This window comes from Agelaius phoeniceus, chromosome 6, assembly GCF_051311805.1.
Source record: "Agelaius phoeniceus isolate bAgePho1 chromosome 6, bAgePho1.hap1, whole genome shotgun sequence".
NCBI lineage: Eukaryota > Metazoa > Chordata > Aves > Passeriformes > Icteridae > Agelaius > Agelaius phoeniceus.
This window is the reverse complement of record NC_135270.1, coordinates 18,928,105-18,953,459: the sequence shown is the minus strand read 5'-3', so window position 1 is coordinate 18,953,459 and position 25,355 is coordinate 18,928,105. Positions and strand designations below refer to the sequence as shown.

Here is a 25,355-nt window from a genome sequence, read left to right as displayed (position 1 = left end):
AGCCTCAGGTCTCTTGGGTGCTTCCCCCTCTCTGGAGACAGGAGCACAGGCTTGTCTTGCTTTGGACCTGGAGATTTCAGCTGTGCTAATTGCCCTTTGCAGCAGTTAGCTCCTGGGGTGGCCAGGTGGTCAGCACAATTTGCTCAGGAACAAAGGGGAAAACAGCTGTAGTGGTAAGCAGTTTCTGCAAGGGTCTAGCTTTGGGCAGTCACTCTGTTCCTGCAGTTTCAAACAAGATGAGTATTTCATGCTCCCCTGCAAGGCTGCTTTTAACCCTCAACCAGTTCACAGACATGTCCTTTCTTCTCCTGCCATTTAACTGGGGGAATTTTCCCCCTAGGGAAGCCTTGGTGCCCCTTTCTTTTGCCATTTATGAAGCCTCCCTTCAGTGGTGATTGTAATGTCCTTGTTTTCCTGATGGGCTGGGACTGAGCACGGCTGCAGCAGTGGCTTAGAGGCTCAGGCAGTGATACTCTCCTCCCTGGTGAGACAGGACAAATACAGCCTGTTTGGGAAATGGCAGAGGGGAATGCTCTCTCCTTTCCCAGCTGGCCACGGAGGCAAAAGGGAGCAGATTCATGTGGTGCCTTCAAACGTGACAAATTCCTTGGAGGGAGGGAGTGTAATGCTCTCAAACGAGCTGTAATCACATGAGCAGCAAGGATGCTGATGCCCCCCCAAATGCATTCAGTGAGTCATTCCAAGTGCACCACTCTGGGGTTCTGAAGTCCTCTTAATGCTCTGCAAAGGAGGCTGCTCCTCCTGCGTGCCAGCACTAACAGAAAGGAAGCTGCATGGGCTGAGGCCATCAGGATCAGCAGCTTTCCCTCTTCTGATTACAGCTCCTCTCTGCAAAAATGAGCTGCTGAGAGTAAGGCATTTCCAGGCTTCTCTTTTCTGTGTAGTGAACTGTGTGGCTGACAAGAGCAGAGCAGTTTTACCCACACAGAGTATAGGGACAGCCCTGTGCCCTGGCAGGGCCTGATCCTGCCACCGGCTGCTCTCTCCCAGCACTGGGACAGCAACAGCCAACCCTGCCCCCCTGCAGTCCCAGATGTCACTTTGATGGTTGTCACATGTGTCCCTGGCAGCTGTGGGGGGAAGGGTAAGGGTCACACTGAGCCCCTTGCACCCCTGGGGTCAGAGGCAACCAAAGCAGGCACTGACACTGGGGTGCAGAGCGGTGGGGTGACACTTTATGGCTCTGCCCTTACGTGTGTGTGTGTACACCTGCAGATCTCCTGCCACGCTGGAGGGTTCCACTGCCCACAGAAACCCTTACAGGTGAGGTTTGTATTTCTTACTTTGCCCAGAATGGCTGGAGCCTCTTTATCCCAGAAGTCTGACACCAGAAAAATGTGCTTGATCCTTCCAGACCCATTGTTCCCCTTTCCCTCCTCCAGAGTTCCTTCCTGTTAACACCCTTTTTACCCTCCCAAGCAGTCTTTACTGGCTAATTGCTTTCCCATGTTGTTTTACATGCTTTGATTCTTTGCTGTCCATTTTGGGATGCAAAATTAAGCAATGATGACCTGAAATGTGAGGCACCAGGCTCAGGTTTTGGACTTCAGCTGCTATCTTCACTCCTGGAGGATGTCAGCTCAGTTCCCTCCAGACTGAAATAACAGCTAATCTCACTACAAAATGACATCTGCAGGCATGTTCCTCCACACCCAGCTCTTGTGGTTCTTCTCATGAATATTATTCCTCTGTTATATACTGAGCATCATCAGGACCTATTTTATATTCACCTAAATTAAATCTTGTCCCATTTAAATTTTCCCAGCTGTCAAAGATATCCCAGGCTAATTCACATTTTGTCCTTGTGTTTTCCATCCGTCTTCCATCATTGTTCCGCAAACATGATCAACATTATAATTTATTTCCTTTTCCTCCTTCCTCCCTCTCCCACCGCCCTTTTCCTGGTTTTTAATAGCAGCCAGTTAAAGGCTGATGTGCTCTTTCCTCTGCTGAATGCCTCGTGCTCTGTGGAGGGGCTCATGAATGATTCAGTTGTTTAGGCTCTAGCTGGCAGTTGTGGCAGGATTACTCAAAAGAAACATTTGAGGTTTGTCTCCAGTTCCAGATTGAAAAATCCTGAACCCCAAAACAGTGAGCAGAGCCCTACATCATGAAACAGTGAAGAAGGTTGCATATGTATTGAATACATTTTTCACATGTATTTTACAGTTCACTTACCACAGGTAATGTGACAGGATCAGGCTATTAAAATCATAGTTACAACAAATGTGGGCTCTTGGCCCCCTTTACACCAAAAAACCAACTCTGCCTTCAGGGAGTGAACTGAATTTAAACAGACGTGGGCGAGGAGAGGCAGCATTTCACAAGCAGAGCAGTGCGTTGGTGGGGATGTGGTTACGCCTCTGACTGGAATACAGGAGTTGTGTAGTTGTGTCCCCTGTCTGCCTGGATGCTTGAGGACACCTCTTGTACCAGGGTTTTTGGCAGAGCTCATGACCTCTTTGGTGAGATGAGCAGCTCAGATTTTGCTGGTGCTGGGTGGGAATGGTGGAGCTGACAGCAGTGCAGTAAAAGTCCATCCTGCACCTCCTGAGTGAGAGCTGAGCTCCTTCTCACCTTTGAGCCCCCCCACCACGGCCTGCTCAGCACGATGGACAAATGAATTCCTAGCAGTTTTTCCTTTTCCTTGTCATCTTAGATTGAAAACTTCCTTTTAGTGCCTGTTTAAGCTGTGCCAAGCTCCACAGAGCCCCAGCTGCAACTACATCTCTTCAGCTCTGCCTGTAATGTAAGTAACAATAAAAATACAGCTCCTAAGGAGTTATGACCCCACAAAACTGCTGAACTCTGATGGCACTCCTCTTCTGAAACCATTTGGGTTTAGAATCACTCATTTTTTTCTGGTTTGACATAGCCTGGAGCTCAGAGTAAACTTGATTCTGTTCTTGCAGGCAGAGGTTTCTGGAATGTGGATGCAAATAGCTTCTGCTCTCCATGCACTGCTGCTCTTTTTTCACTGCTTTAGGATTCAGAGTGTTTCTCAGAGACAGGGTCCAAGGATGCTGCTCATCTCCCTGGGGAGGACCAGGTGCTGCCAGCCTGTGGGTTAACTGGCAGCAGGAACTAGGCTGGAGCAGAGAGGGAGTTTGGGGAGAGGGAGCCAGTTCCTGTTTCACCTGCTTTGAGCTAGTTCAGGGGAACAAGTTCACCATTCTGGTCCAGTTTTTAATACCACTTTTCCCCAGGAACAGGTTTGGAGGAGGCAGCAAGCCACAGCCCCCTCAGGTGCTCCCACCTGCCCCACACACAGACCCTGCAGGTAGGGACAGCCTGGCTGACATCACCTTCTGGGCAGGGGTCAGGAGCAATGGGCTGTAATTAAAGCAATTATGGTTTTAATAAGGCATAATTGATCTAATGGCTTTTTTTTTCCCAGTCTACATCCTGGATAACTTTAAAACCAACCTCTGAGCTTATTTTTGAGGCTTGTAGGAGGCAAACTTTAACCCCTTATTTCCTCCTAATTAATCCTGTCCCCAGTCCCCCTAGAGGTGGCAGGAGATGCCCCTGGTTGCTCCAAATGAAGTCATTTGGTGCCTGAGGGTTATTTGAAGGCTTGAAGCTATTCCCCAGCATCTCTTTGCAGGGCTGGGTCTTCCCTTCTGCTCCTCTAGTCCAGGAGAGGGGCTCTGGCACCAACCATGTGGTGGCAGGTGGGGAACCACCATCCCTCCCCCTGGGCCAGCCTGCAGGATGAGCTCTGTGCTGATAGAGGCCAGGAAGCCTGGTGGGCTTAATCTGGGGCTCCTGTTTGCAGCACTGACAAAGCTGAGGCTGGGGAATCACCTGCAGGTGAGGTCAGCCTTAGACCTGGTGCTCCCAGCTCTTGAGTTCTTTGTGGTGGCCCAGATCTTGCTGGGAATGCTTCTTCCCACTGGGAAGCTGGCGGCAGCTGCCCTCTCCCTCCAGCCTCCTTGCACCAGTTGCAGGGGCAGCTTTGTGATGACCTTCTGGAAGGGGCATCTGCCAGAGGCTGGGCATGAGCAGCAGAGGCAGGACCAGGCATGTGGCACCTGGCCCAGCACCCCGTTCCTGAGCTGCCCCTGATGGTTGCTGAGGAGCAGCGCCTGCCTCACAGGCAGCTCCCAAAAGCATCTCAGCTCTTTCTAGACATCTAGCCTCAGTCATCTGGTGGGATTAAATCCAGCCTGTATTACATCTCCCTAAAAGTTTCCTGGGGACCTGGGGCTCAGCTGCTCCCTGGAGGAGCATCTCACGGTGTCTCAGTAACTCAGGTACCAACATGACTTTAATACAACTTTTTAAAGTATGCATTTGTATCTTGTAAGCCCTTGAGTACAGCAGAGTCCCTTTTATATTGAAATTCAGGATTCTCAATAACATTTTATTATGAGGATTGCTATTTTTGGAATTGCTGTTACTCTGTTATGAGCAAGGCACCTAACATCCTTCAATATGAAATCATTAAGGGCACAGCAGAGTTCATTACAGGGGCATTTCTCTGGATTAAGAACAAATCAATACCACACACTAATATCACAGCCTGCTACCTGACTTTGGTTGCAAATAGCACATCCAGAGGCAGATGCTCTTCTTTTGGCCTCTTGTGCTCTTCTTCCAATATCTTACTTACTGTTTTCCCCCAAGCTGTTGTGATGGATTTATAAGCAAACAAAATCCAAAGGTTGTTTTTTCTTGAGCTACCTGAATATTGTAGTTTTTAAAATAAAGAAGAAAGAAATAACCAGCTTAAGGTTGTGATATTGCAATAACCTCATACGCAATATGATTTCCCTGCTTCTGGAACTTGGCTGAGGGAGCTGAGGTTGTTTTGCCTGGAGAAAAGGAGCCTCAGGGGTGACCTTAACACTCTCCACAACTGCCTGGAAGGAGGTGGTAGCCAGGTGGGGGTTGGTCTCTTCTCCCAGGCAACCGGCAACAGGACAAGAGGACACAGTCTAAAGCTGTGCCAGGAAAGATTCAGGTTGGACAAAGGGAGGAATTTCTTCACAGAAGGTGATTAGACACTGGATTGGGCTGCCCAGGAAGGTGGTGGGGTCACTGTCCCTGGAGGTGTTTAAGGAAAGACCGGATGTTGCACTCAGTGCCATGATCCTGTTGACATGGGGTGTTCAGTCACAGGTTGGACTTCATCCTCCTCACAGATCTTCCAACCTAATTGATTCTGTGAACCCCCCTGGATGTACAGAAGGGAGTGAAAGCCCAAAGTTCTCTCTGGTTATGTTTAGCTGATGACATTTAGAGTTTAGAATAAGTTTCAGATGGTTTGAGTTAGGAATGTGCCTGCAGGAGGTGGGATGAGAGGGAAAAAGGATGATAATTTATAAGAAGTGTCCAATAGAAGGAAGAACTCTGCTCTCCAGGTATTTCCCTGGACAGGTACACGCCCTGGAGAATTTCCTTCTTTTGTGGAGATGTGCCCTGGTTGAGCTGTGGAAGCAGAAGGAGTTTTTTGGCCTCCTGGGCATGCTGCCCTGGCTGGGGGCAAGGGGGTGAGGGTAAACACCATCATTGTGGTGAGTCTGGGCCAGTTTGGGCCACCATGAAGGACCTTCAATCAGGCAGTGCATGACCACCTTGGTTCTCCAGCTTTGTCCTGGACAACCCAGATCCCAGTCCTGGACCTGTCCTAAAGTAAGTTTGCCACTGGTGGTTTGAGATGAAGGCAGTCTAAAAGGGGTTTAACTGGGGGATGCCAGGCTGGCAGGAATCACCAGCTGCCCTGGCTGTTGCTCAAACACCAGGAACCATCTCCCAAGATGTCTCTGGCTGTAGCTGAAATGGGAGTTTGTCCATGGTGCTGCTCCCAGCTCCTGCAGCACCACATCCATTTGGTTCAGTAGCAGCTCAGGTCTCTGACATGAAAGCTGCCAGGGCCAATGGCATCTGTTTCTCTTTATTTATTAGAAGCAATTTTTCATCACTGGAATTTAATTATTAGTATTTTGCTTTTAAAAATGTTGCTTAATGGAGGAAAGCAGCTATTTGTCTAGGCTGTATTTAATGCTGAGTGGATCCAAAGGGGCTTTTCTTTAAGCTGTTTTGACAATAATATTAAAAAAAAAAAATCAAGTTGGTGAAGTGTGGAGCTGTAGGCCATCTCTATAATGATCTGAAGCACTCAAGCCCTTATTAACTTAATGCTTTCATTTACTAGCTCATTCCTGGAGGAAGACCTCCTAGTCAAACTGCTATTGCTTTTTAAAAAAACTAAAGTTAGTAATTGCTTCAGCTGCACATCTCATTACAAGGAAAGGCCTACAGCCTAGAGCAGCACTCATCTGATTTTTGTTTTTAAATTTTCCAGGGGAATTTCAGCAAAACATCTTGTGATACGTCCAGCCCAAGCGTTAGCTATTGCATTGCTGCCCATGTGGTTATAAACTCAACTGTAAGAGTTCTGAATTCTCACTCTCTTTGGAAATGGGAGGCTCGAGGGCTTGGCTGTACCTGCTATGGTATTGGGGAGGAGCTGGGCAGAGCCCATCAGCTGGTGGGCAGGGGCTGCTCAGGGCTGGGAGGAGCACATCCCCTTTCATCAGGGCGGCCTTTAGCCGAGTAGGTGCTACTGCTCTGATTACCCTTTACCCCTTTGCTCCATAAAGTGGATGTTTCTCCCTCCTATCACTGCCTGGGAAGGAGCACACTTTAACACACACTGCTGGAAGGAAGACTTCATTAAAAAGGAAAAAAAAGAAGGAGGGAGGCACTTTAAGGCAGCTTTCAGTAAATAGCTGGGGATAATTGGGCTTTAGCAGTGTTCTTATAAACCTTCTGGATTGCTGGGTACAGTGATGCTGCTGATCTCTAAATTGCTGCAAAAGCTCAGGGCAGTAGCTTTCCATCAGCAGTGGGCTCTGTTTAGTGTCAAAAAGTGATTTTTAAAAATCTAACTAAAAAATATTCCATTAGGATTTGAGGATATATGATAGGGGTTGCTGATAAGGATGCAAGAAGACACCACGGGTTGGGTGAGGTTAGGCTACTCCTTGTTGCTCATCTCTGATGGTTTCTGAAGAGTGGGATGTGCCATCCCAGAGGTTCTGGAAGGGAAACTGAGGCATTGCACTGGTTGCCCAAGGCTCACATTAACTAGGCTGTATGTTCTTGTCAAGGCCTGTCCCTGAACACACACATGAGCTGAAGCCTTTTTCTGTCTTTGAAAGACACGAGCAATGATGTTACATGGAGATGGACAAAGGGAGTCTCTGCTGCTGCTGTGGACCAGCCTGGAGAATGCAAAGAGAGAGTGGAATAGGATCGACCCAAAGTACCTCAGGAAAGATTCCCAATGAGCTTCATGCACTTGGAATGAGTCTCTGGAGAGATGTTGGCAAGGAAAGTGACATTTAGGTAATCTCTGAAGAAATTCAAAGCTTGTAGATACAACTGTGGTGAACCACTAGAAAATGTGGAAAGCAGCAGCTCACGAAAGGTCAGTATCTAAAAGTGGGTGCTGAGCACAGCTGTCCTACTCCTGGCACTGATTTATTTAAATTTACTTAATTTCTTGGAGTTCTCCAAGTAGACTTGCTTTTGAAAGAAGGAGATCTGATTTCCAAAGAGACATTATTCAGTGTTTATTCCTCCTAGCTCTAAATCCAGCCTGTGGGATGGGCAGTGTGTTATTTCAAAATCATCGGTGCCCACAGAAAGGCTTGACCACAGCCTTTTCCTCTTGCTTTGTTAACTGCCAGGGATCTTGAGGTCCCTAAAGTCTGTGGGCTTTTAGCTTTTTGTCAGCTGTTCTATGCCTTCCTTTGATCTTTAGTTGTTCATCTTCTAAAGAGCGAGGAATAATGAACCCATTTTATTAAAACACTTGCATCGTATTTGGGAGGGATAAAGAAAGGCTTTCCTGCATGAATTTTCTGGCTTGGCTGTTACAAGACTCAGTGTTAAACACAGGAGCAGGTGTATCCTGAGAGCAATTATGGGGAAACCTGTGTGGTGCTGGGGATCACGTGGCTTCACCCCTGCTACCTGTGCCCTTCAGCACAAGAGAAAGTGCAGCTCACCACAAGGGATGACTGACGGTCTGGAAGATGTGTCTTCGTGGAGAAGGAGAAATTGGATTAGGGGTGCAAACCCTAACATTTTCTGCATGACTTAGCTGCACATTCCCTATATATTTTTGGAAGGGAGTGTGAAGGAGAAAGCAATGAGGGTTTAAAAAATACCTACTCTCATGTGACTGTTGTGCTGCTTCCAAACACCAGCCCGAAGAAAAGCCTTGCAGCTGCCCCTGAACAGCAGGAGTCACTGCAACCAAAGGTAACTTCTTACTTTTTATTTTCCTCTATGGCCTTATGTGCTAGAGGTGCACATGGTTGAAGTCTACAGCAAGATCTGAAAGTTCTTTGAATGCCTAATGCTTGGGCACCTCAAACAGCTTTTCTTAGCAGAATTTAACAAAATGAATTAATCCTGGACACCTCAGTGGTGTAGGGCACCACAGGTTCCCAGGTCATTTTAAGTCACACTGAAGTTAATGAAAAGACTCCAACAGACTTCAGTGGGTGACACATCAAACCATCCAGCATGGCAGAGCCAAAGGCTTGGCCACATGCTCCCTGTCCTGGGTTTTCAGACATCTTTATTGTGCTGTCCCCACTGAGCAATTAAAAATGCTTTCTCACTGGCTGGAGAAATTGAATAAAAATTGGGGCTGAAAGCAAAGCCACAATGCAAATTGTGGTGCAAATGCACTGAAGGGGAAAGCAAATCTATGTTCATATTCTGGGCAGTCAGAGCCAGGTGAAAGCAACATTGTCTTGGAGATGTCTCAATTGAGAAGTTTCAGTAATAAGAAAATCTTGCTGGCTAATTGAGCTCAAGTGGATGTACACGGGTCTGCTCTGAGAGGGTTCAAAGTAGAGATGCTATTTTCTTTCCAAGATCCATACTGAAGTTAGAAACTATTTGGAATTACACTGATTCTAGAGGAAAATAGGCTATTTGGTTCTGGTTTTGTTTGCTCCTTTTTTTGTCAGGGCAAGGATTGATTTTTCTTCTAGGGCCATTTGCAGGGAAAGAGGTAGCTCCTGTTCTGGATTCTCACAGATTATTATCAGTGAAATGCAGCTTTGTAGCCACGGGGCTAGTTAGACATCTTGATGGAAATACACTGTTATGAGGGTCTGTGTAATGGTTTTAATCAGGATTTTGAGAGTTTTCATATTTCTTCATATAGACAAGAAACATATACAAGAAGTCAGACTTTAGTATCTAATTCCAGACTGCATTTAGGGAAAAGTCATGGGAAGAACAAAAGCCCAGCACACATCTCTCAGCAAATCACCCTGGGGTGAGACCCTCACTAGAGGAGGTTTTTCAGAGCAAAATTCCTTTTGAGATATAAAACCTGAGGCTCATTACAGATCGGCACAAAAGCATTTCACTTCCTTCCTGCAGATGGACTCAGAATTATGATCAAGAGGGTTTTTTTGTTTAAAATTGTCATTTCAAGAAACGTAAAGCTTTCCAAGCACACACAGCTTGGTGCTGATGCTCCAGGTTGAAGCGGGAGGCTGAGCTCCCTAAGCAGCTCCTCTGTACTTCCATGACCTCGGCTCCCACCGTGTGTCACAGGCACTGCTTCGTTATTGTGGGATGATTGTGATGTGTGAAGGGAGGCTGTGGCTTGGGTGACAGAGGGTCTTCTGTCACACTTCTGATTATGCCTGCTTGCTTTCCCAATGCTAGGTGTGCTGGCTTTGGCTGGGCTAGAGCTAATTCTCTTCACAGTGGCTGGTATGGGGCTGTGGTTTGGATTTGTGTTGAACACAGGGTTAATAATACAGAGATATTTTTGTTATTGCTGAGCAGGGCTCACACAGAACCAAGGCCTTTTCTACTTTTGGTACTGCCATGCTGGGGAGGAGGATGGGAGGAGACTCAGGCAGGACAGGTGACCCCAGCTGGCCAAAGGGATGTTCCAGATCAAATTAATCAGTATGTAAAGTGAGGGGAGAAAGGGGGAAACATTTGGAGTGATGCCACTTGTCTTCCCAAGAAATTATTACACCTGATGGGGCCCTGCTCTCCTGGAGATGTCCAAACACCTGCCTGCCCATGGGAAGCAGTGAATTAATTCCTTGTTTTGCTTTGCTTGTGTGAACAGCTTTTGCTTTCCCTATTAAACTGCCTTTATCTCCGCCCAAGTTTCCAGCTTTTACCCTTCTGATTCTCTCCCCAGAGAGAGTCATTCCTGCTGGTGGGAAATGAGGGAGTGGCTGTGTGGGGCTTGGTTGCTGCTGGGGTTAAACCACAACCGGGGTTAGTGCAAGCCCTGCTACAGCTTTTCAAGACAGACTTGAAAAATTTCCAAAATGTTTTACATGTAAAGTGATTAAGCGACTGTAGAGGAGTGGTGGGATTTTTGTATTTTTCAAAAACCTTCCAACTGACAGAATTCTTAATGTAATTAAGGACTGCATATTCACTACCATTTATCTTCTTTTTTTTCCCATTGCTGCCTATCTGTTGATTTTGTTAAGGGCTTCTTTTTCTGGTTGAGGGAAAACTAAGGCTTTTTTATTTCTTTTGTGTATACCCAACGTTTACATTGTCTTGAAAAACTGTGGTTGTTGTGAGCATATTTAATGACTCTTCCCAAAGACATCTGGCAGGTAAAAAGCACATCCAATACTCTTATGTTATTAACTGCTGCAGAAGGTAGCACAGGGGAAGTGACAGCAAAAAGGGAATTACTTTCCTAGTTACCAATGAACAGGGGTGAAAGATGGGATTTATAGAAATCCATTGAAAATTTCAGACTCTTTCTGCAACAGGATTTAAGCTCTGCTCCTGCTCCTAAACCTCCCAAGGACAAAACTCTCGAGATAACTTTTCACATGATCACGATGAACTGTATGCTTTGCCACATTTTTTGGTTAATACTGAATTTGCAAACTCCTGAGGAAAAGCTGTGGTGCACACAGGGTGTCAAGTGCTGCATGAGCTAATATTAGTGCCTGCTGTGACTTAGTCTTGCTGCTCAGGTGTTTTTGCAGCTCCTTGGGTAACATCTGTCAGAGGGAGTGATACCATACTGCCATTGGCTTCCACTGCACCCTGGTTTTGAGAATAATAATGAGAGCAACCAAGGTGGGTTTTTCTTTTTCCTTTGCGTTTTTTCAGCGAGGCCTGCTGTGTTTTCACAGATTGCATTTTCATTATTAAGTATTTAGGAGCCGTAACTTTTAATGTCAGACAACTTGGCACCCGCTTTGAAAAGAAACATGTTATTCTAAAGCAGAGAACGAGATTAGAAATTTGCTTTTGCAGATAGAAACCAAGTCCTGTCAGCTCATCTAATCCAGTTCCTTGGCAGTGATGCAGGCCAGCTTTCTGCACGGCATTCCTGCACGCTGCCTCTGCCAGACGTTCCCGTCTGGGCTGCTGCGCTCCCGGTGCGGCTCGCGGGGCCCGCCGTGGATCTGTGAACAGGCTGCACGCAGGGCTGTGTCACACCCCACTCTGACAGGGAAAAGATTCCTACACCAGTTCACTGGGGAAAGGTCATCCTCTAGTTCAGTGTCCCTTTTACAAAATAGCCTGAGAGAGAACTGAAGGGCTTTTTTTGGTTTGTTTTTATAAAGTGTGTTCAGCTTGCTAATACGGCAGGCATGCAGAACATAAGCTACCCAACCAACTATGAAACAAATGCTAGAATTAATTGCTTAATTCTCTTTGCATTAGGGTAAAGCACAGGTTTTAAGATGTCTTCAGTGAAGAATTGCTGAATATGAGAAACATCTACTACTGTCTTGTAGTAAATTGAAAAGCAAGTTCAAGTGTAAAGATTGGTTGGGTGATAGCCAAAGGCAAGCAGCAGTCCTGCCTCTTATTTTGTGAGACAATCTAGTTTTAAGCTTTGTGGGTACAAGTTTGACCCAGTAAGCACATTAAATAATGACTGTTTCTGTAAACCCAGGGTTTGTTCAAACCAGATTCTTTGTACTACAGAAAAGAACCCACAGAGATACTTCTTACCCTGAAGCTAATCCATGAGTGCCAAAAGTTAAATTGCACCAGAGAGCAACAGACTGCATCCTAAGGAATTATCCCCTTTTCCAGCCCATTCTCTACTGGGCTGCTGTAATGATGAACTAATGCTGCATTTGCACAAAATCCCAAACCCACACAGGTGCAGGAATGGCCCTGCTTCACTTTCAGGTAAGATGGGCATGTCTGCCTGTGCCATGCACAGGGTGTGCCATGCACAACATGCACAACAATGCATCTTCTGCATGGCCAAAAGCAGAGTGAAAACCTGATCCAACTTACAAGCTGATTGTAAGAGAAAGGTGAGACCCTGGGGAAGGGTCAGTGCCTGTCTGGATGCAGGTGACCTTTCCCAGCCCTGCAGCTCCAGCTGCCCTCTCTCCATTGCAGCCCCTCTGTCAGGCCAGGCAGCACCGCAGCACACGCGCAGCACAACGTGAAGTCACCGAGATGATGAGTGGTGGAAGTGTTTGTACCAGCCACAGAGGGGTGCAGGTGCTTGGCAGCAGCAGCACTTTGATCCTGTTCACACCAGCACGCCTCAATTCTCACATCCAGTGCTCTCCGTGGAGACACTCAGACATGTTTTGCTTAAATGAAGGCACTGCACCATCTGAATCAGTGTTTTTGTGATACAGCAGCCCCAGTGTTTGGTAAGGATCAGGGTAGAGAACACAGGTTGATTTTAACTGCGGTAGGGAGTGTTCTCTGTGGGCTCCAGCAGTTTTTGTGAGCAATGCCTCACAAATATACCCACTTCCATGTCACTGGAACCAGTTTAGCCCTGCCTGCCTAGTGTAGGACACTGAACTGGGTACTCACACTACCTCTAACCTTAAGGTAACCAGCAAGATCCAAGCATTCACTTTATCCAGAAACTGTATGAAGGCTACAAGGGAAAAACCTCCTTTATTTCAACATTTTAATGAAATATAGTAGTTTTTCTACATGGACAAACATTTGGTTTTACTGCCAGAAGCATCTAGAAGCTCACAACTCCAAACACAGATTTAAGAAGAAGCATCCAAACTTTTAATCTCTAAATCTTGTTTAAGTGGACTTCATCATTCCTTTGTTTCCTTGAAAGAGGTTAGTGGCTTGGGGCAGTATTTTATCCAAAGATAAACATCTCTTGATGGTTGCACTACAGTTGGCTTTCATTCTTTACTGCCTGAAGTCCAGTTTCAAGTTTAAATTAGAGATAGGTTCCACATGGCTTGCAGCAGTGCTTTTTCCATCTCATTTCTCCAGGGGTGCATAATTCAAAAGCTTCTCAATCAGATCCACATGGGCGAGGAGCATTCTGCGGCAGCAGTATCTCTTCAAGCCAAGGGCATCCAGGGCATCTCTATTAATGAACAACAATTAAAAAACACAACAGATGAAGTGAGTCAGAACCACTTGTAAGCGTTTCCTAAGCAACACACTGATTACTTTGAGCTCAGTCATAGAGGAAAATTTGTTTGCAGTTCAAAGACAGACAGAAATTCAGCATGTGCTGTTAATGCCCTTTCCACCTAGTGCTGTTGAGTGTGTTTGCCCATTCTCCAGCCAGCCAGAGCACAGGATCTGCTGCTGAGAAGGGTCCCCAGCTGCCACCGTTTTCAGAGGGCACTGTTTTAACATCTTTCTGTAAACTGAGGATGATTCTTGCCCATTTCACAAGATAAATTTAAGATCTGAGCCATGCTAAAAAGGTGAGATATACAGAAACTAAAATAACTGGGAACGCGACCTCCCCCACACAGGGATGCTAATTCTGAGGATGGCTACAATCCTTCCCAGCTCCCATGGGAGAAGGCACACAGTTATACAACCTGCCCCCCACATACATACAAGTAAGTAGGTGAAGACTGGCCAGAAATCAGTGTTTTACAGTCTTTCCACTGAATTCCTTTGGAGTGACTGCTCCAGATTCTTATATTTGGGTAGGGGATGTTGAGTCATCCCAGCCTGACCCACTGCGGGTGTTTTCCATGGCTGTGGCTGTCACCCCTCTAAAAGGTCATGGTACTACCACGATCCTCAGCTGGAACCTCTGAACAATAAATCAGACTGATACTCCCTCAGAATGTGACATTCATGAGACATGACTGATCTCAGGTCTTTATGATGATACTGATACAATGCAGTGCAATGAAGCGCTTGCTCAAAACAAACTTTATTTCCTGGAACTTGTAGTTCCCCGGTAGGAGTACAAAAGTATCCCAATGGATACTTTTCTAAAATACAAAGGACTGAAAGGAAGCCTCTGCCTGAGCTGGACCATGGTTAAAGCTCGTTTAGCTTCAAGCAGTACAGTCTAACTGTACTGCTTGAGCCAACTCCCAGCAGCTTCTCCAATGTCACTCATTCCTTGCAGCCGCTGATAGTGCAGCAGGGCTGCTCGTTCTAGGACAGCACCTGCAAAACTTGTTTTAGACAACTATAAGAACACTGTGGGGCATTTTAAAGAATGTTTATAAATAACATCACATGATGCCTCAATTTTCCAAAACACTTGAGAACAAAAGCAGCTGATGTCTGTTGATATGTAAATTTTAAGAGCTATCTGGAGAATTCTGAACTCTCATATGCAGTTATCAGAGATGCAAAATACTAACATTAATCATGATTTCCAAAGTCATACTATATGCTTTAAGACAACTTTAGTTGTATTTGCCTTTTCCTCCAGTTTCCAAGGACTTGTGGAAAAAGAGCACTTTTAAGGGACAAACAGAAAGGTGTGGGGGTCTTTTTCAAGTACTGATTCTTTAGAACACGTGTCCCATTTTGCCCATCCATTTCTTAAGCTACCATTAACAGTGATTCCAGTACTGCACTGTAAGATTTTAGCTGTTAGATATCTGTAAACTCTACTTCTTACCATAATTACATTAGTTTGAACATACACCCCAGAATCAAGCCAATGACCACAACTGTTTTCAAGTGAGCATTTGTCAATGACAACACAAAACTCCTATACAAAAGCAGAGGAATAATAATGATAGGGAAAATATTAAAACGCTAAACACTTCTTAATCTTGAAACATTTTTTCCCTCTCTTCCTTTAAACAACTGATCACGTTGGTGTCAAAGTTGGGTATATGGAAGGGGAAGGGAAGAAACAAGCAAATGTGTACAGTTCCATATTTGGGAACGTTTTGGGTACAAGGGCCATGACTTGGCAACTTCCACACTACTGCCCTGTAAGATTCAGTGGGGAAACAAACACTTTGTTGCCTATTGCAATTTCTAACTTTTGGTTAAACAACCCAGAATAGTTTTTAGCCCCTCTGTGTCCCTTTCATGACGCCACGACCCTGCACTTGTGCCTCTGGCCCTGCCGTGGCAGGGAGGCTGGCCAAGATGATCTCCAGAGCTCATTCCCAGCCCAGCAGCTTTGGAATCTTGTGCTCTGTGTATCACCCAAGGCACGAGTCGAAGAACACAGAAATAAAACCCACCCTTCGGTGTACTCCGCCTGCAGAAGGCCGAGGTAGGCTTCCCACTTGTTCCCCACTATTTTGCCGCACGTGAAGCACCTGACCGGGATGATCATTTCTGCGCTGTGCCTGCAACGACACAAACACCGCGTCAAACCCCGGCCAAGCGACCGGACACCGCGCACTGGGCTGCGCTGCCCCGCGCCGGCCTGCCGGCGGCTGTGGGCTACGGTTCCGAGGGCTCCCTGGAGGCGAGCGAGGGGCCAGCCCCGATCCCGGTCCCACCCTCGGCCCCGCGAGCGGCTCCCACCGCGCGGCTCCTCTGCTGCCGATGGCCGCCGGCCGCCACCACCGCGCCCGGCCGGGGGAAACCGCGCCGCCGGCGGCCGGCCCGACACGGCGAGCGGGCAGGTTGAGCGGCCCTACTCCCCCCCCGTGTACTTGATGGTAGCGGCCCGCGGTACGGCGTCCCCGGCGGCCCAAGAGAGCGTGCGGGCGCGCGCGCGCGCGGGGGGGGCGGGCTCGCGGCGGCGCCGGGCGCGCGGCGCGGTGAGTGGCAGCCGGGGCGCCCCGAGCGCTGAGCGGCGGCACCGCGACCGCCCCCGCGCCGCCTCCTCCCGCCGCGCCCGGGCGGGCACTTGTTGCATTGCGAGAGGGCTTCGGCAGCGGGCGGACTTGTCATCCCGTCCTGGCTGAGGTACCGCAGCGGGAAGCGCAACTGGTGGCTGCGGCGCGGCAGCCGCCCGCCCGGTCCGGCGGAGGGGAGAGGGATGAGGGATGAGGGATGGGCATCCCGGCGGGCAGGGCTGAGGGATGAGCCCCGCGGCAGCCCCGCGCTCCGCCACGCCGCGGACAGGGGCGCCGGCGCGGTGTGTCCTTCGCTCCCCCGGGGCAGGGGAACGGCGGGCGGTGGGACCCGCCGCTGCCGCCGTGTCGCGACCCTGTCAACGCAGCATCGCGGCGTCGCTCGGGGCCGGTTGCCCGCGGTTCGGCGGCTCCCTCGGGCGGGAGGCGGCGGCACAGCCCGCTCCCGGCGCTGCGGGGCTGTTCCGCGGCTCCGTGCAGCCCGGACAGGCGATGTCTCTCCGGTGGCACTCGCCCTCGAGCCCCGGCCAAGTTGCGGGCGCTGCGGTGGCTGCGGGTTTGCCGAGAGTTTCCAAACTCCGGGGCCGGCTGGGACGCGGCGCCGTCCCGTTAGCTCGCGGTGCCGCTCCGCCCTGTGCTGTGACCTGTGCGCGGCTGGGCTCCCGAGGTGTGCGCTGCCCCCGGTACCGCCCGCTGTGGCGGCGGTGCCCGCACCGAGAGGAGCCTTTCGGCGGCGGCCGGGGCCGCTCCCCCGGCTCGGGGACAGTCAGCGGCTGGCGGCGGGCAGCGCGGCCGGTCCCGCCGGGCAGCCGCGCCGGGGAGCTCTGGTGGCAGAGGATAAAGCATCTTGAAACTGCTTGAGTCGTATTTCATGAATCTAAGGATTGGGGAAGCATTAGGCACGGGCAGCGTGTGCTTAGCGGAGGGAAGCGCGCTGCGATGGGTACAAACTTCGGGGACGGGCGCCGCTGTTCTGGAGACTCTGGGATGAAGCATTCCTCTGTCAGTCCTTATTGCTCTCTCGTTTCAGCGTTAACGTTATGCTAATTGTCCTTGGGAGAGCAGAAATTCTCCCCAAGTGTTGTTATTTTCCTGCTAAAGTATCTGTGAGTTGATACAGTGCACGGCGCAGAGCCATTAATGTCAGGCATATAAATAATTGTGTCTTAATGCACAGCTTATGTTAATACGTCTTTCGTGACTATTTTTTGAACGACTGGATTATTGACCCTCTGCAGAGAAATGCCAGACCTAACATGAACCGTAAAAGAGCAAAAAGTTTTGTTTTAATAAATAAGGGCTTGAGGTTGAAAGCATTTTTACAATTCTATTGCTAGTGAAAAGACAGTAATTTTTGCAGTCCCAGGAATAATTATGTGCGGTTGTGAATGGAGCGAATTGACTTGGCATGGAGGGTAGATGAACCTCCTGCGATCTCTAGATTATGATCATTATTGTTATTGTAGGCCAGTGGGAGCAAAACTGTGTCTTTCCTTTTGATCCTTTGATTTCTTTCTTTTTTTGGGGGCAGGAGGGGGTGGGGAGTTGAGAATTTGAAGATTGTGCTTTGATGCATTTTCAGTACCAGGGCTCCAAAGTAATTTTCTTACTGAACTGTGTGGTAAAAGGCATTTGTGTTTGGAGATGGAAATTTGCAATTGAGAGTGAGAAAGAGGGACTGGGCTGGGAAGGAGAGTGAGAAAGAAGGAGCTGGGCTTCATGGCTAAGCCACATCATTAGATATAGGTTAGCATTTTATAGCTGCCTTGTAGAAATGTGCTTGCTTGTTTCTTGAAAACAAAACTGACCTCTAACTTTTGGACCTAGTTCACATATCTGACTTTGCTTAGCATCTTTTTTTCAAAGCAAAATGTACTCGGCTTGTTCGCACACCATTACTTTAACTTTGTCATGTCTTTTTGGTAACCTGCCTTGGCTGGGTGATGGACCTAATGAACTAATAGATCTTTCATGGCTGTAGCTGCTTTGATCCTAGAAGTTGTAAAGATTTTTATGAACTATGACCTGGAGAGACTGCTACATACCAAAAACATTCTCTGCTTAACTTCATATATCCTCTGCTTAATCTGACCATTTGCCAAACTGCATAAGTCTGTTTAGAAGAGCTGCGGGGGAATGTGCACACATGTGACTATTTGGGAATTAGTCAGTGTTTTATGGGCTGTTAGCTCACGCTGATTAGGAGGACTGCAGCTTGAGCCATATGTGGCATTGCCAGCTCTCCACTCTTGCTCAGGTGAGCTGGGTACTGATGGCACTCAGCTGTTAGTATTTAGTGAAATTTGATCTCTTCAGCCATTCTTTTGAAGAGGGCGGAAAGAATTCAAGAACTGGGTCTCTTTAAGCGTCCTTTGAAGAAGAATTGCAAGAATTGAAGTCCCAGCTCTTAGAACTAGAAGTGCAACTCTTTCTCACAGTAAGTTCTTACCACATTTCTGGTCCCTTGCCACATTCAATAAGCAGCAGTCCTCAAACTGCTGATTCTTTGGGCCTTCAGGCAGCCTGCTGGTCAGAAAACCCACTGGAGCCCTCATCAGCATTAAGCAGAAGAGACTGCCCTAGAATTAATCGAGTTGAAGAAGGCTTGAGAACTGTGGGCTGCTTTCTTGATGTGCAGCTGGAGCAGCTTGAGCAGCTTCTGTCACGTGGATTTGTTGTGAGGCAGTGCAGATAATGCACCCGCCTTCTTCCTGTGATCTGAACAACTTCTGAAAGCTGACAGTGTTCTGACCCACTGTCACTGTTGGGATGAGGCTCCTTCTTGGCATTTTTGGGTGGATTTAGATCTGTGACATGCAGCTAGGCATCGCTGCTCCATGGCATTTTTAGTGATGGGTACTGAAATCCTAGGCTGGTGATTAAGGAGTTGACCCTGCTTCCTGTTCTCCTATCCACAAAATGCAAGGGAAAATATTGCTGCTTGTTTAAAAAACAAACAGAAATGAAGTCAGTTAAGTGACCTGGCTGATTGAACTACTCCTAAAATACTTCTGTAGCTAGAGTGGCCATATGACCTCGTGCAGTTTATGCTGGCAAATTGTGTCTTTTCTGACCTTGTCTCTGTAATTAGGACTGGAGGAAAGACTTGTGAGATCTCTGCACTTGCACTGGTAGTGTGAGAAACTGGTAGCTAAAAGGTATTTTTTACTTTGTTGGCTGCAGTAGGTCCGGTTTAGGTGTGCACCCTCATGAGTCTGGAAAATTTGGACCTTTTACCACTTTTCACCTCCTGTTGTTGTTCCCTTCTTCTGACTTTGCTTTTTCTGTGTACATGTAGATAATGGCCAGAACTGAAGATGTGGGTCTTTTAAGATCTGACTTGTCAGTGGTATTCAAGGGTAGTGAATTGTTATTTAAATACAGGACTTTTTAGGGCAACTTTTCCATGAAGGATTGTTTTAGTGCTATTGATCATGATGCAGACTTCTAGAAAGCTGTGGGTAGCCCTGTTGGCCCTGCTTGGAGTTAAAAGCTCTCGTCCCTGTTGCTCTCTGTGGTCATTTAGAGAAAGAATGTTAGCAATTTTCTCTCCATCTCCAACCAACACTCAGAATCCTGTGCACAATGGCAAAAGTACCATATGCAGTGTTTTACTCCTCGGATCCCAACGAGGTCAGAGAGAGAAGAATCCTAAGTGGAAGAGATTCACATTTATTGTGAAATGAGTGGTTAAATAGGACATTAGTCAGGAACTGAAATGTGACATGGAAAGTTTAATGTATATAAATAATTTACATAGCAGGAGAGAGTCAGAGGAAGAGGGAAATATATAAAAACAAACATGCACAAGGGAGCTTGGCTGTTTTATTTTCAGGCACATTTTCCACTCCAGGTTTGCTAAATCCTGCAGACATGCTCTTGGGCTTTCTCTAGTCCTGGTTAACTACTCAGAAGTGTGTCATTCATCCTGTTCCACAAAAGGTGAAGGAAAGCGGCTCCCTCTGGAGCTAGATGGTATCTTTGGAAGTCCTCCTTTCCCCTCTAAAGCATGAAGGCTTAAGGAGCAAAGAGTGAGATGGAATATAGATTTGTTTTCCCCTTGATTATTTTTTAAAAAGTATTTTTTAGTGAATGCCTTTCTTCCCCCAGCTCCACAGTGCAATTGGGTGTAGTGATGTGATGATGGTGGAGAAAGCAAGGAGAGGCAGGGGTGATGGAAGCAGGAAAGACTTGCCTGCTCTGTAGAGCTTTGTGTGCTTGGTTGCCCCACACACTGTTTAAGAGCTGCTCAGGCCCCTGGATTTAGTGAAACAAATGCTGAAGCTGCTAAGCAAGGAGAAATGAGGAGAAATCTCTCTAAGCTGGGGATGTGACTGCAGCTCTACTGTAATACCACACAAGCCTGATGCTGCTGATTTCATTAAAAGCATCATTCAGGGCCTCAAAGCAGGTTTTAATACTTGCTATATGTTTTTTTAAATATGCTGACCTTATCTAGTAAGCCTGTAATATTTGTTGCAATGAAGAACAGCTGCTGCATAAATACATATATAACATCAGTTGCCAATTCTGTAAGCTGTGCTGAGACTGTGACTTGTTTGAAGTGGGGTTGCTATTAAAAGGCAGGTGGCAAGATGTTTATTTTGCACCTTGTTAATTGCTTGTTTTTCCTGCTGTAATTGGCTTCCTAATGGGGGCAGAATGTGCTTGGTTTTGCACACAAAGCTTCATTAGTGACAACTGATGGAAAGGATTCAGAGGGTGGGATTTAGATGAAATATATATATATATTGAGTAACAGATGTCTCTGCTAAATAGAGTACATGAGGAAGTCCTGTAGATACATCCAAAAATGCAAATGTTTTCCTATAAAACGATGTAAGATGGTCTAGTGTTAGGTATAAAGATCGCTGCCTATTACTTGAGAAGGGGACAGAGATGTTGTTATTTATATTATTTTTGTGGGGCAGAGATTTTGTTCTGCTTCACTGAACAGGAGTTAGGATGCTGGGATGGTGCTCTCTGCTCAGGACTCTTGGCATCCAGGTATTCATAAAGAGCTCTTTGAGGATCTCTGTGGCGTGTTTAGACATTGCTCCTGCTGACAAACTGGAAGATGGTGAGCAGTGCTGGAATTCTGTAACTTTCTAAGCTTTGTGGAGCCATCCCTGCCTCTTGCGTTCAAGAGCTGTTTCACTGGGCCCTTGCATGCAGGACATGGTTGTGGAAAAGCATAGCTGGAAAAGCATGGCTGTGCTTACAAGTTCTGTCTAGGGGTGGATGCTTCACAAAGACAGTTCTTGTTTCAATAATGACTTTTTTTTTTTTAATGTGGTGTAACAGAGTGGTCTGAGAGTCATCAGGATGGTCATCTGACACCATTGTGTTGGAGGCCATCAGATTTTTGTGCTGCTCAGTTTAATAGGCTCTTGTACCTGTAGAGGTTTTATGAAAATTTCACCTGCTGTAGGTGAAAGGTGAATGCACTTGTGTGTGTTTATGTATGCATGTGTATATAAAATTAATAATGACAGGGTATGATGGCTCTTCATGGAAATGAAGCTGTCCTGTCCCCTCCTTTTTTTTTTCTGTTTTTTTTTTTTTTTTTTTTTAAAGCGCTGTGATGGGATTGAAAAATAGACTTGTCTATTCCCTACTTTTCTTCCTCCTCAGATGCCAGTATTTAACTAGTTTAAGACTGGATTTATCTGTCATGTTTCTTCTTAGTAAGGTGACTTCAAGGCAAAAGTACTGCCAGTCTTGGATTGACAAATTTTATAAGAAAAAGTATTTATTACATGAATATATCACAGCCTAATTGACTGTTTCATGTTGGAGGGGGAGAGTAATATCCTGAGGCAGCATTTTAATCAGAAACATCACAAGACTGCCCATCAGCTCTACTCTTCCATGTAAGTGTCCTTAGATGACAAAATAATCCCCTTTCTTGGGATAGTGCTTTTAATTTCTGCAGAATCTTTTTTTTCCCCCAGAGTGAAGAATGGACTGTGTAGTTGAGGTGAGGGCAGGACTTGTCAATTATTAATGCTTGAAGGGAAAAGCCCCAAGGTGGTGTTCTTCCATGGAGAGAGGACTGCATATTCCCACTGAGCTCATGGATGTGCTTTTGCCTCTGATGTGCTCCCTGCCTTTGGCTGAGAGCCCTTTTCTCTGGCTCTGTACACAGGCCCCCTCCCATCAGGGTTTATCTCTAAAGGCACTGTAGGGAGCCATCCCTCTTGTAGTACTTTACCATGGCGTGTATGAATTTCTGAATTCCAATGAAAAGGAGCAGGGGGGAAGATGTTCTAACTTAGTTTTAAATCTTATCTCTGAGGTTCTCATAAGTGGTGATGGATGTATTTGGAGCACGGGATTAAAGAGCAGGCTCTGCTGAATGCTGTCCTTTGGGGGTGCTTAAGTCTGTAATCAGACTTGGTGCTCAGACTTTTTCTTCCATTTGTCTTCTGGCCAGTCTTGCACCTTGCAAGCCTTCATGGGAGTGGGAATAGAAAGTGATTGCTGTAAGTAGGAGAAAAGATGCATCTTGCTGAGTACTTTATCTCTTGACAGTGGCCAGTAGTGGCTGCTTAAGGAAGCAGATAAACTTAAAGCAAGTGTGCAGTAGTAATGAAGTGGGATGCTTGCATTTAGTATTTCATACCAGTCTGTGTCTGTAATCTTGTTCCAGAACTGGGCAAATAGGGAAGAAAATGTATTTTTTCTGATTTAAGCAACTTCTTCAGCTTGGGCATGTCGGCCTGTTGTGTCCAGATTAAGGTGCTAGATGAAAGCTGGATGTCTGAAACCATTTCTAAAGCTGCCTCTGCTATGCACTGTATTCTGGTGAAAGACAACTATTTCTGGAAAAGTCCCTGGCAGTGTGCAGAGCCTGAGAACTCCCAGTGTACAGGCCTTCCAGCATGGATGTGGGGAGGAGGACAGACTTGATGCATTGGCTACGACGTTATCACTCAGCAGAGTGGGCTGCTGTGCACCTATCATAGTGCCATCCACAGGGAATCTTCCATCGTTTTGTTTATTGAGCTGCTGTTTTTAAAATTAAAAACAGCCAAATGTTTCATAAAATATTAAGAGGTGCTGCTTTAGTGCCTCTCATCAGATTAAGTATGTCACTTTCTGTGTCCTTAGGGTGATGAAGCCCATCAGCTTGGTCGTTCTCTCACCTTAAGCATGCATTAAGGTGACATGCTTCATCTCACAAGGGATGCTGAAGCTATCACACTGCAGAACTGGGAACTGTAGGGGTCCTGCGCTTTAGCTGTGGCTTCTCAAATGAAATTTTGCAGAAGTAATACAGTTTGCTTTGTACCAGTGAATTCCTTTTTGTTAGGGAAGTGCTTTTTTGAGCAAAAATATTGAGGTAATACAGTGGTAGACACATGCACAGCGACTGCGCTGCAGGAAAGAAAGAAATTGTGGCATGTTTTATATGAAAGACCAAGGACTGTTGCGTTTCAATGGCTAAAAGAGAGAGGCCCTACATTCCTCAAACACTTTTTATGAATATGGATTTTGAAGTTGTTTTGCTTGCAGGTGAATTTCTTTTTTATTCAAGAGCCAGTTCTAGCATTTTAATCATAACACAGTGCTGCTGGTGTAGCGGAGCGTTGGGAAGCTGTGGGGAGTGGTAGCCCCAGGACTGAGGAGGGTCTCAGCTTGCTGCAGAGAAGCCCTGAGGGCTGCACAGTGGTGGAACACAGCATGGTGGAGCTGGGACCGAGCCACGGGGGGCTTGCTTTCAGTGAGTCTTCCATCATCTCTCGCCTCCACCCAGCAGTTCAGCACTCTTTAGCATTTGTACAGTGTTTGGGAATGCTGCATCATTACTGGGTTAAATAGTCTAGAAGTTCTAATAAATTCAGGATACGAGACCAACTTGACTTCTGGATTTTCTGGGTTTGGGTTGCATTGCCTCTTTAAACTCAGTCAGTCATGGCACTCGTGGCTGGTTACTCCAGCGTTCCTGCTGTGTGCAGCAAAGTCCCACCTGTGTGCATCCCAGGGAGCTCTTACTCAGGAGCCTGCTCTGAAGGGCAGCGGCTCCTCTGTCTGATCTGATACCGCTGCTGCAGCTTTGCTTGGTCGTGGTGTGAGGGAATAATAAAGTACAGCCTTCAATCATGCGACCTGATCAGAGGGGGTTGTCTCTGGTGATGGATAAGTCCTCCTGGAACAATAGGCTGCTTGAGCTGTGCCCAGGGACTGCTGTGTTTGGTTGGGGTTTTGCATTAATTTTTGGCCTGAATAAAAAGCACTGTGAGATCAAGGTTGCAGTTTTGTTTGCAGCTTGCCTTCAAACCTAAAAATCCAGCCTGATCTAAAAGGGTCCTTTACTGTGTATGTCTCTGCTCTCCCCAAAACTATCTGTAGAGAATTTTGCCCTTCTCCTTTAGGATATGCTGAGTATTTTGGGTGCTCGCAAATTATTTTGATTCCTTAAGCTTGCTGTCTTCAAAACAGGCATAAACAAAGACATCTTTTCATATTTTACCCTTGTGAAATGTATTTCACCCGCCTGGCCTGATGAGTGACGTGCTGAGAGCATGGACATGGGTTCTTTAGCCTGGGATGTCCCTCCAGCCACAGCTTTTTCCTAGAAGTCCCCTGTATGACCTTGTCAAGGTGCTTTGCTTCTTTTCTTCATTTATCACATTTGCCATTCTCAGTAGAGAAGCTAAAAAGCTTAATATTAAGAAACTGCCTGTATCCTGTGAAAGATAGCTTTTTCTGTTGGTATTGAGAAGCCTTGGAAGATGAATGTGTGTATAAATTCTGTTTAGCTCTGTAATAGCTGAGTTGTGCAGTGGTTTATCTGCAATGTGGCTGAATCTTAGCCATGGGCAGTGTTACACAAAGGATGCCACCTGTCTGTATGAGGCCAGAAGTGTGTTTGGATATATTTGCATTTCTGTAAAGGACGGGTGTTTTTCTGCTGCTCTGTTGAGTAACATCCTCAGCGTGTGGGGTCAGTTTAAAGCAGAAATTATTGTTCTTCTTAAAATACTTGCTGAACAAATATATTTTTTCTTCTATTCTGCAAAACAAAATGGTATGTGGGTAAAAGAAAGGCTTTTCCCCCAGCACATGTGCAGCTGCTTTATGGATCGCAGAACAGTCTTTGGAGCACAGAAGAGCTATTGCTGCTGTAGAGAAGTGCCAGCATGGTGCCCCATTTCCAGCATTCTTTACTTCAGTCGTGGTGGTGGTGGGCTGGAGCTGCGCTGCAGCGGCTCTGCTTGTACTGCTGCTGTTGTTTGGGCATTCTGCCTTTGTCAGGGAATCAGGACATCTGGAGGAAAGGGATTCTGGGATGACTAGGACTTCTTT

At 46.7% G+C, this 25,355-nt stretch overlaps 2 protein-coding genes across 4 annotated transcripts in view; one reads left to right on the top strand and one right to left on the bottom strand.

Annotated features, from left to right (window-relative positions):
- Positions 1-12,916: 12,916 nt before the first annotated feature.
- Positions 12,917-15,899, bottom strand: POLR2L (RNA polymerase II, I and III subunit L). Of its 2 annotated transcripts, none has more exons than XM_054634949.2 (3): positions 15,769-15,899; positions 15,480-15,587; positions 12,917-13,381 (listed from the first exon to the last, which is right to left on the bottom strand). In XM_054634949.2, the coding sequence occupies exons 2-3, from the start codon at positions 15,572-15,574 to the stop codon at positions 13,273-13,275; spliced, it is 204 nt and encodes a 67-aa protein (XP_054490924.1). In that variant the 5' UTR covers positions 15,575-15,587; positions 15,769-15,899; the 3' UTR covers positions 12,917-13,272. The 2 variants fall into 2 exon arrangements, with proteins under 2 accessions (XP_054490924.1, XP_054490925.1); XM_054634950.2 differs by having other exon boundaries at positions 15,744-15,890.
- Positions 15,900-15,960: 61 nt separating this feature from the next.
- TSPAN4 (tetraspanin 4) overlaps positions 15,961-25,355 on the top strand; it is a 417,908-nt gene continuing 408,513 nt past the window's right edge. Inside the window, exon 1 of one of the 2 annotated variants that reach the window (XM_077179946.1) lies at positions 15,961-16,155. The gene's annotated coding sequence lies outside the window, so the exon portion shown is untranslated. Of the gene's footprint in view, positions 16,156-18,325; positions 18,481-25,355 lie in introns of those variants that run through there. The other variant, XM_077179947.1, reaches the window with a different exon arrangement.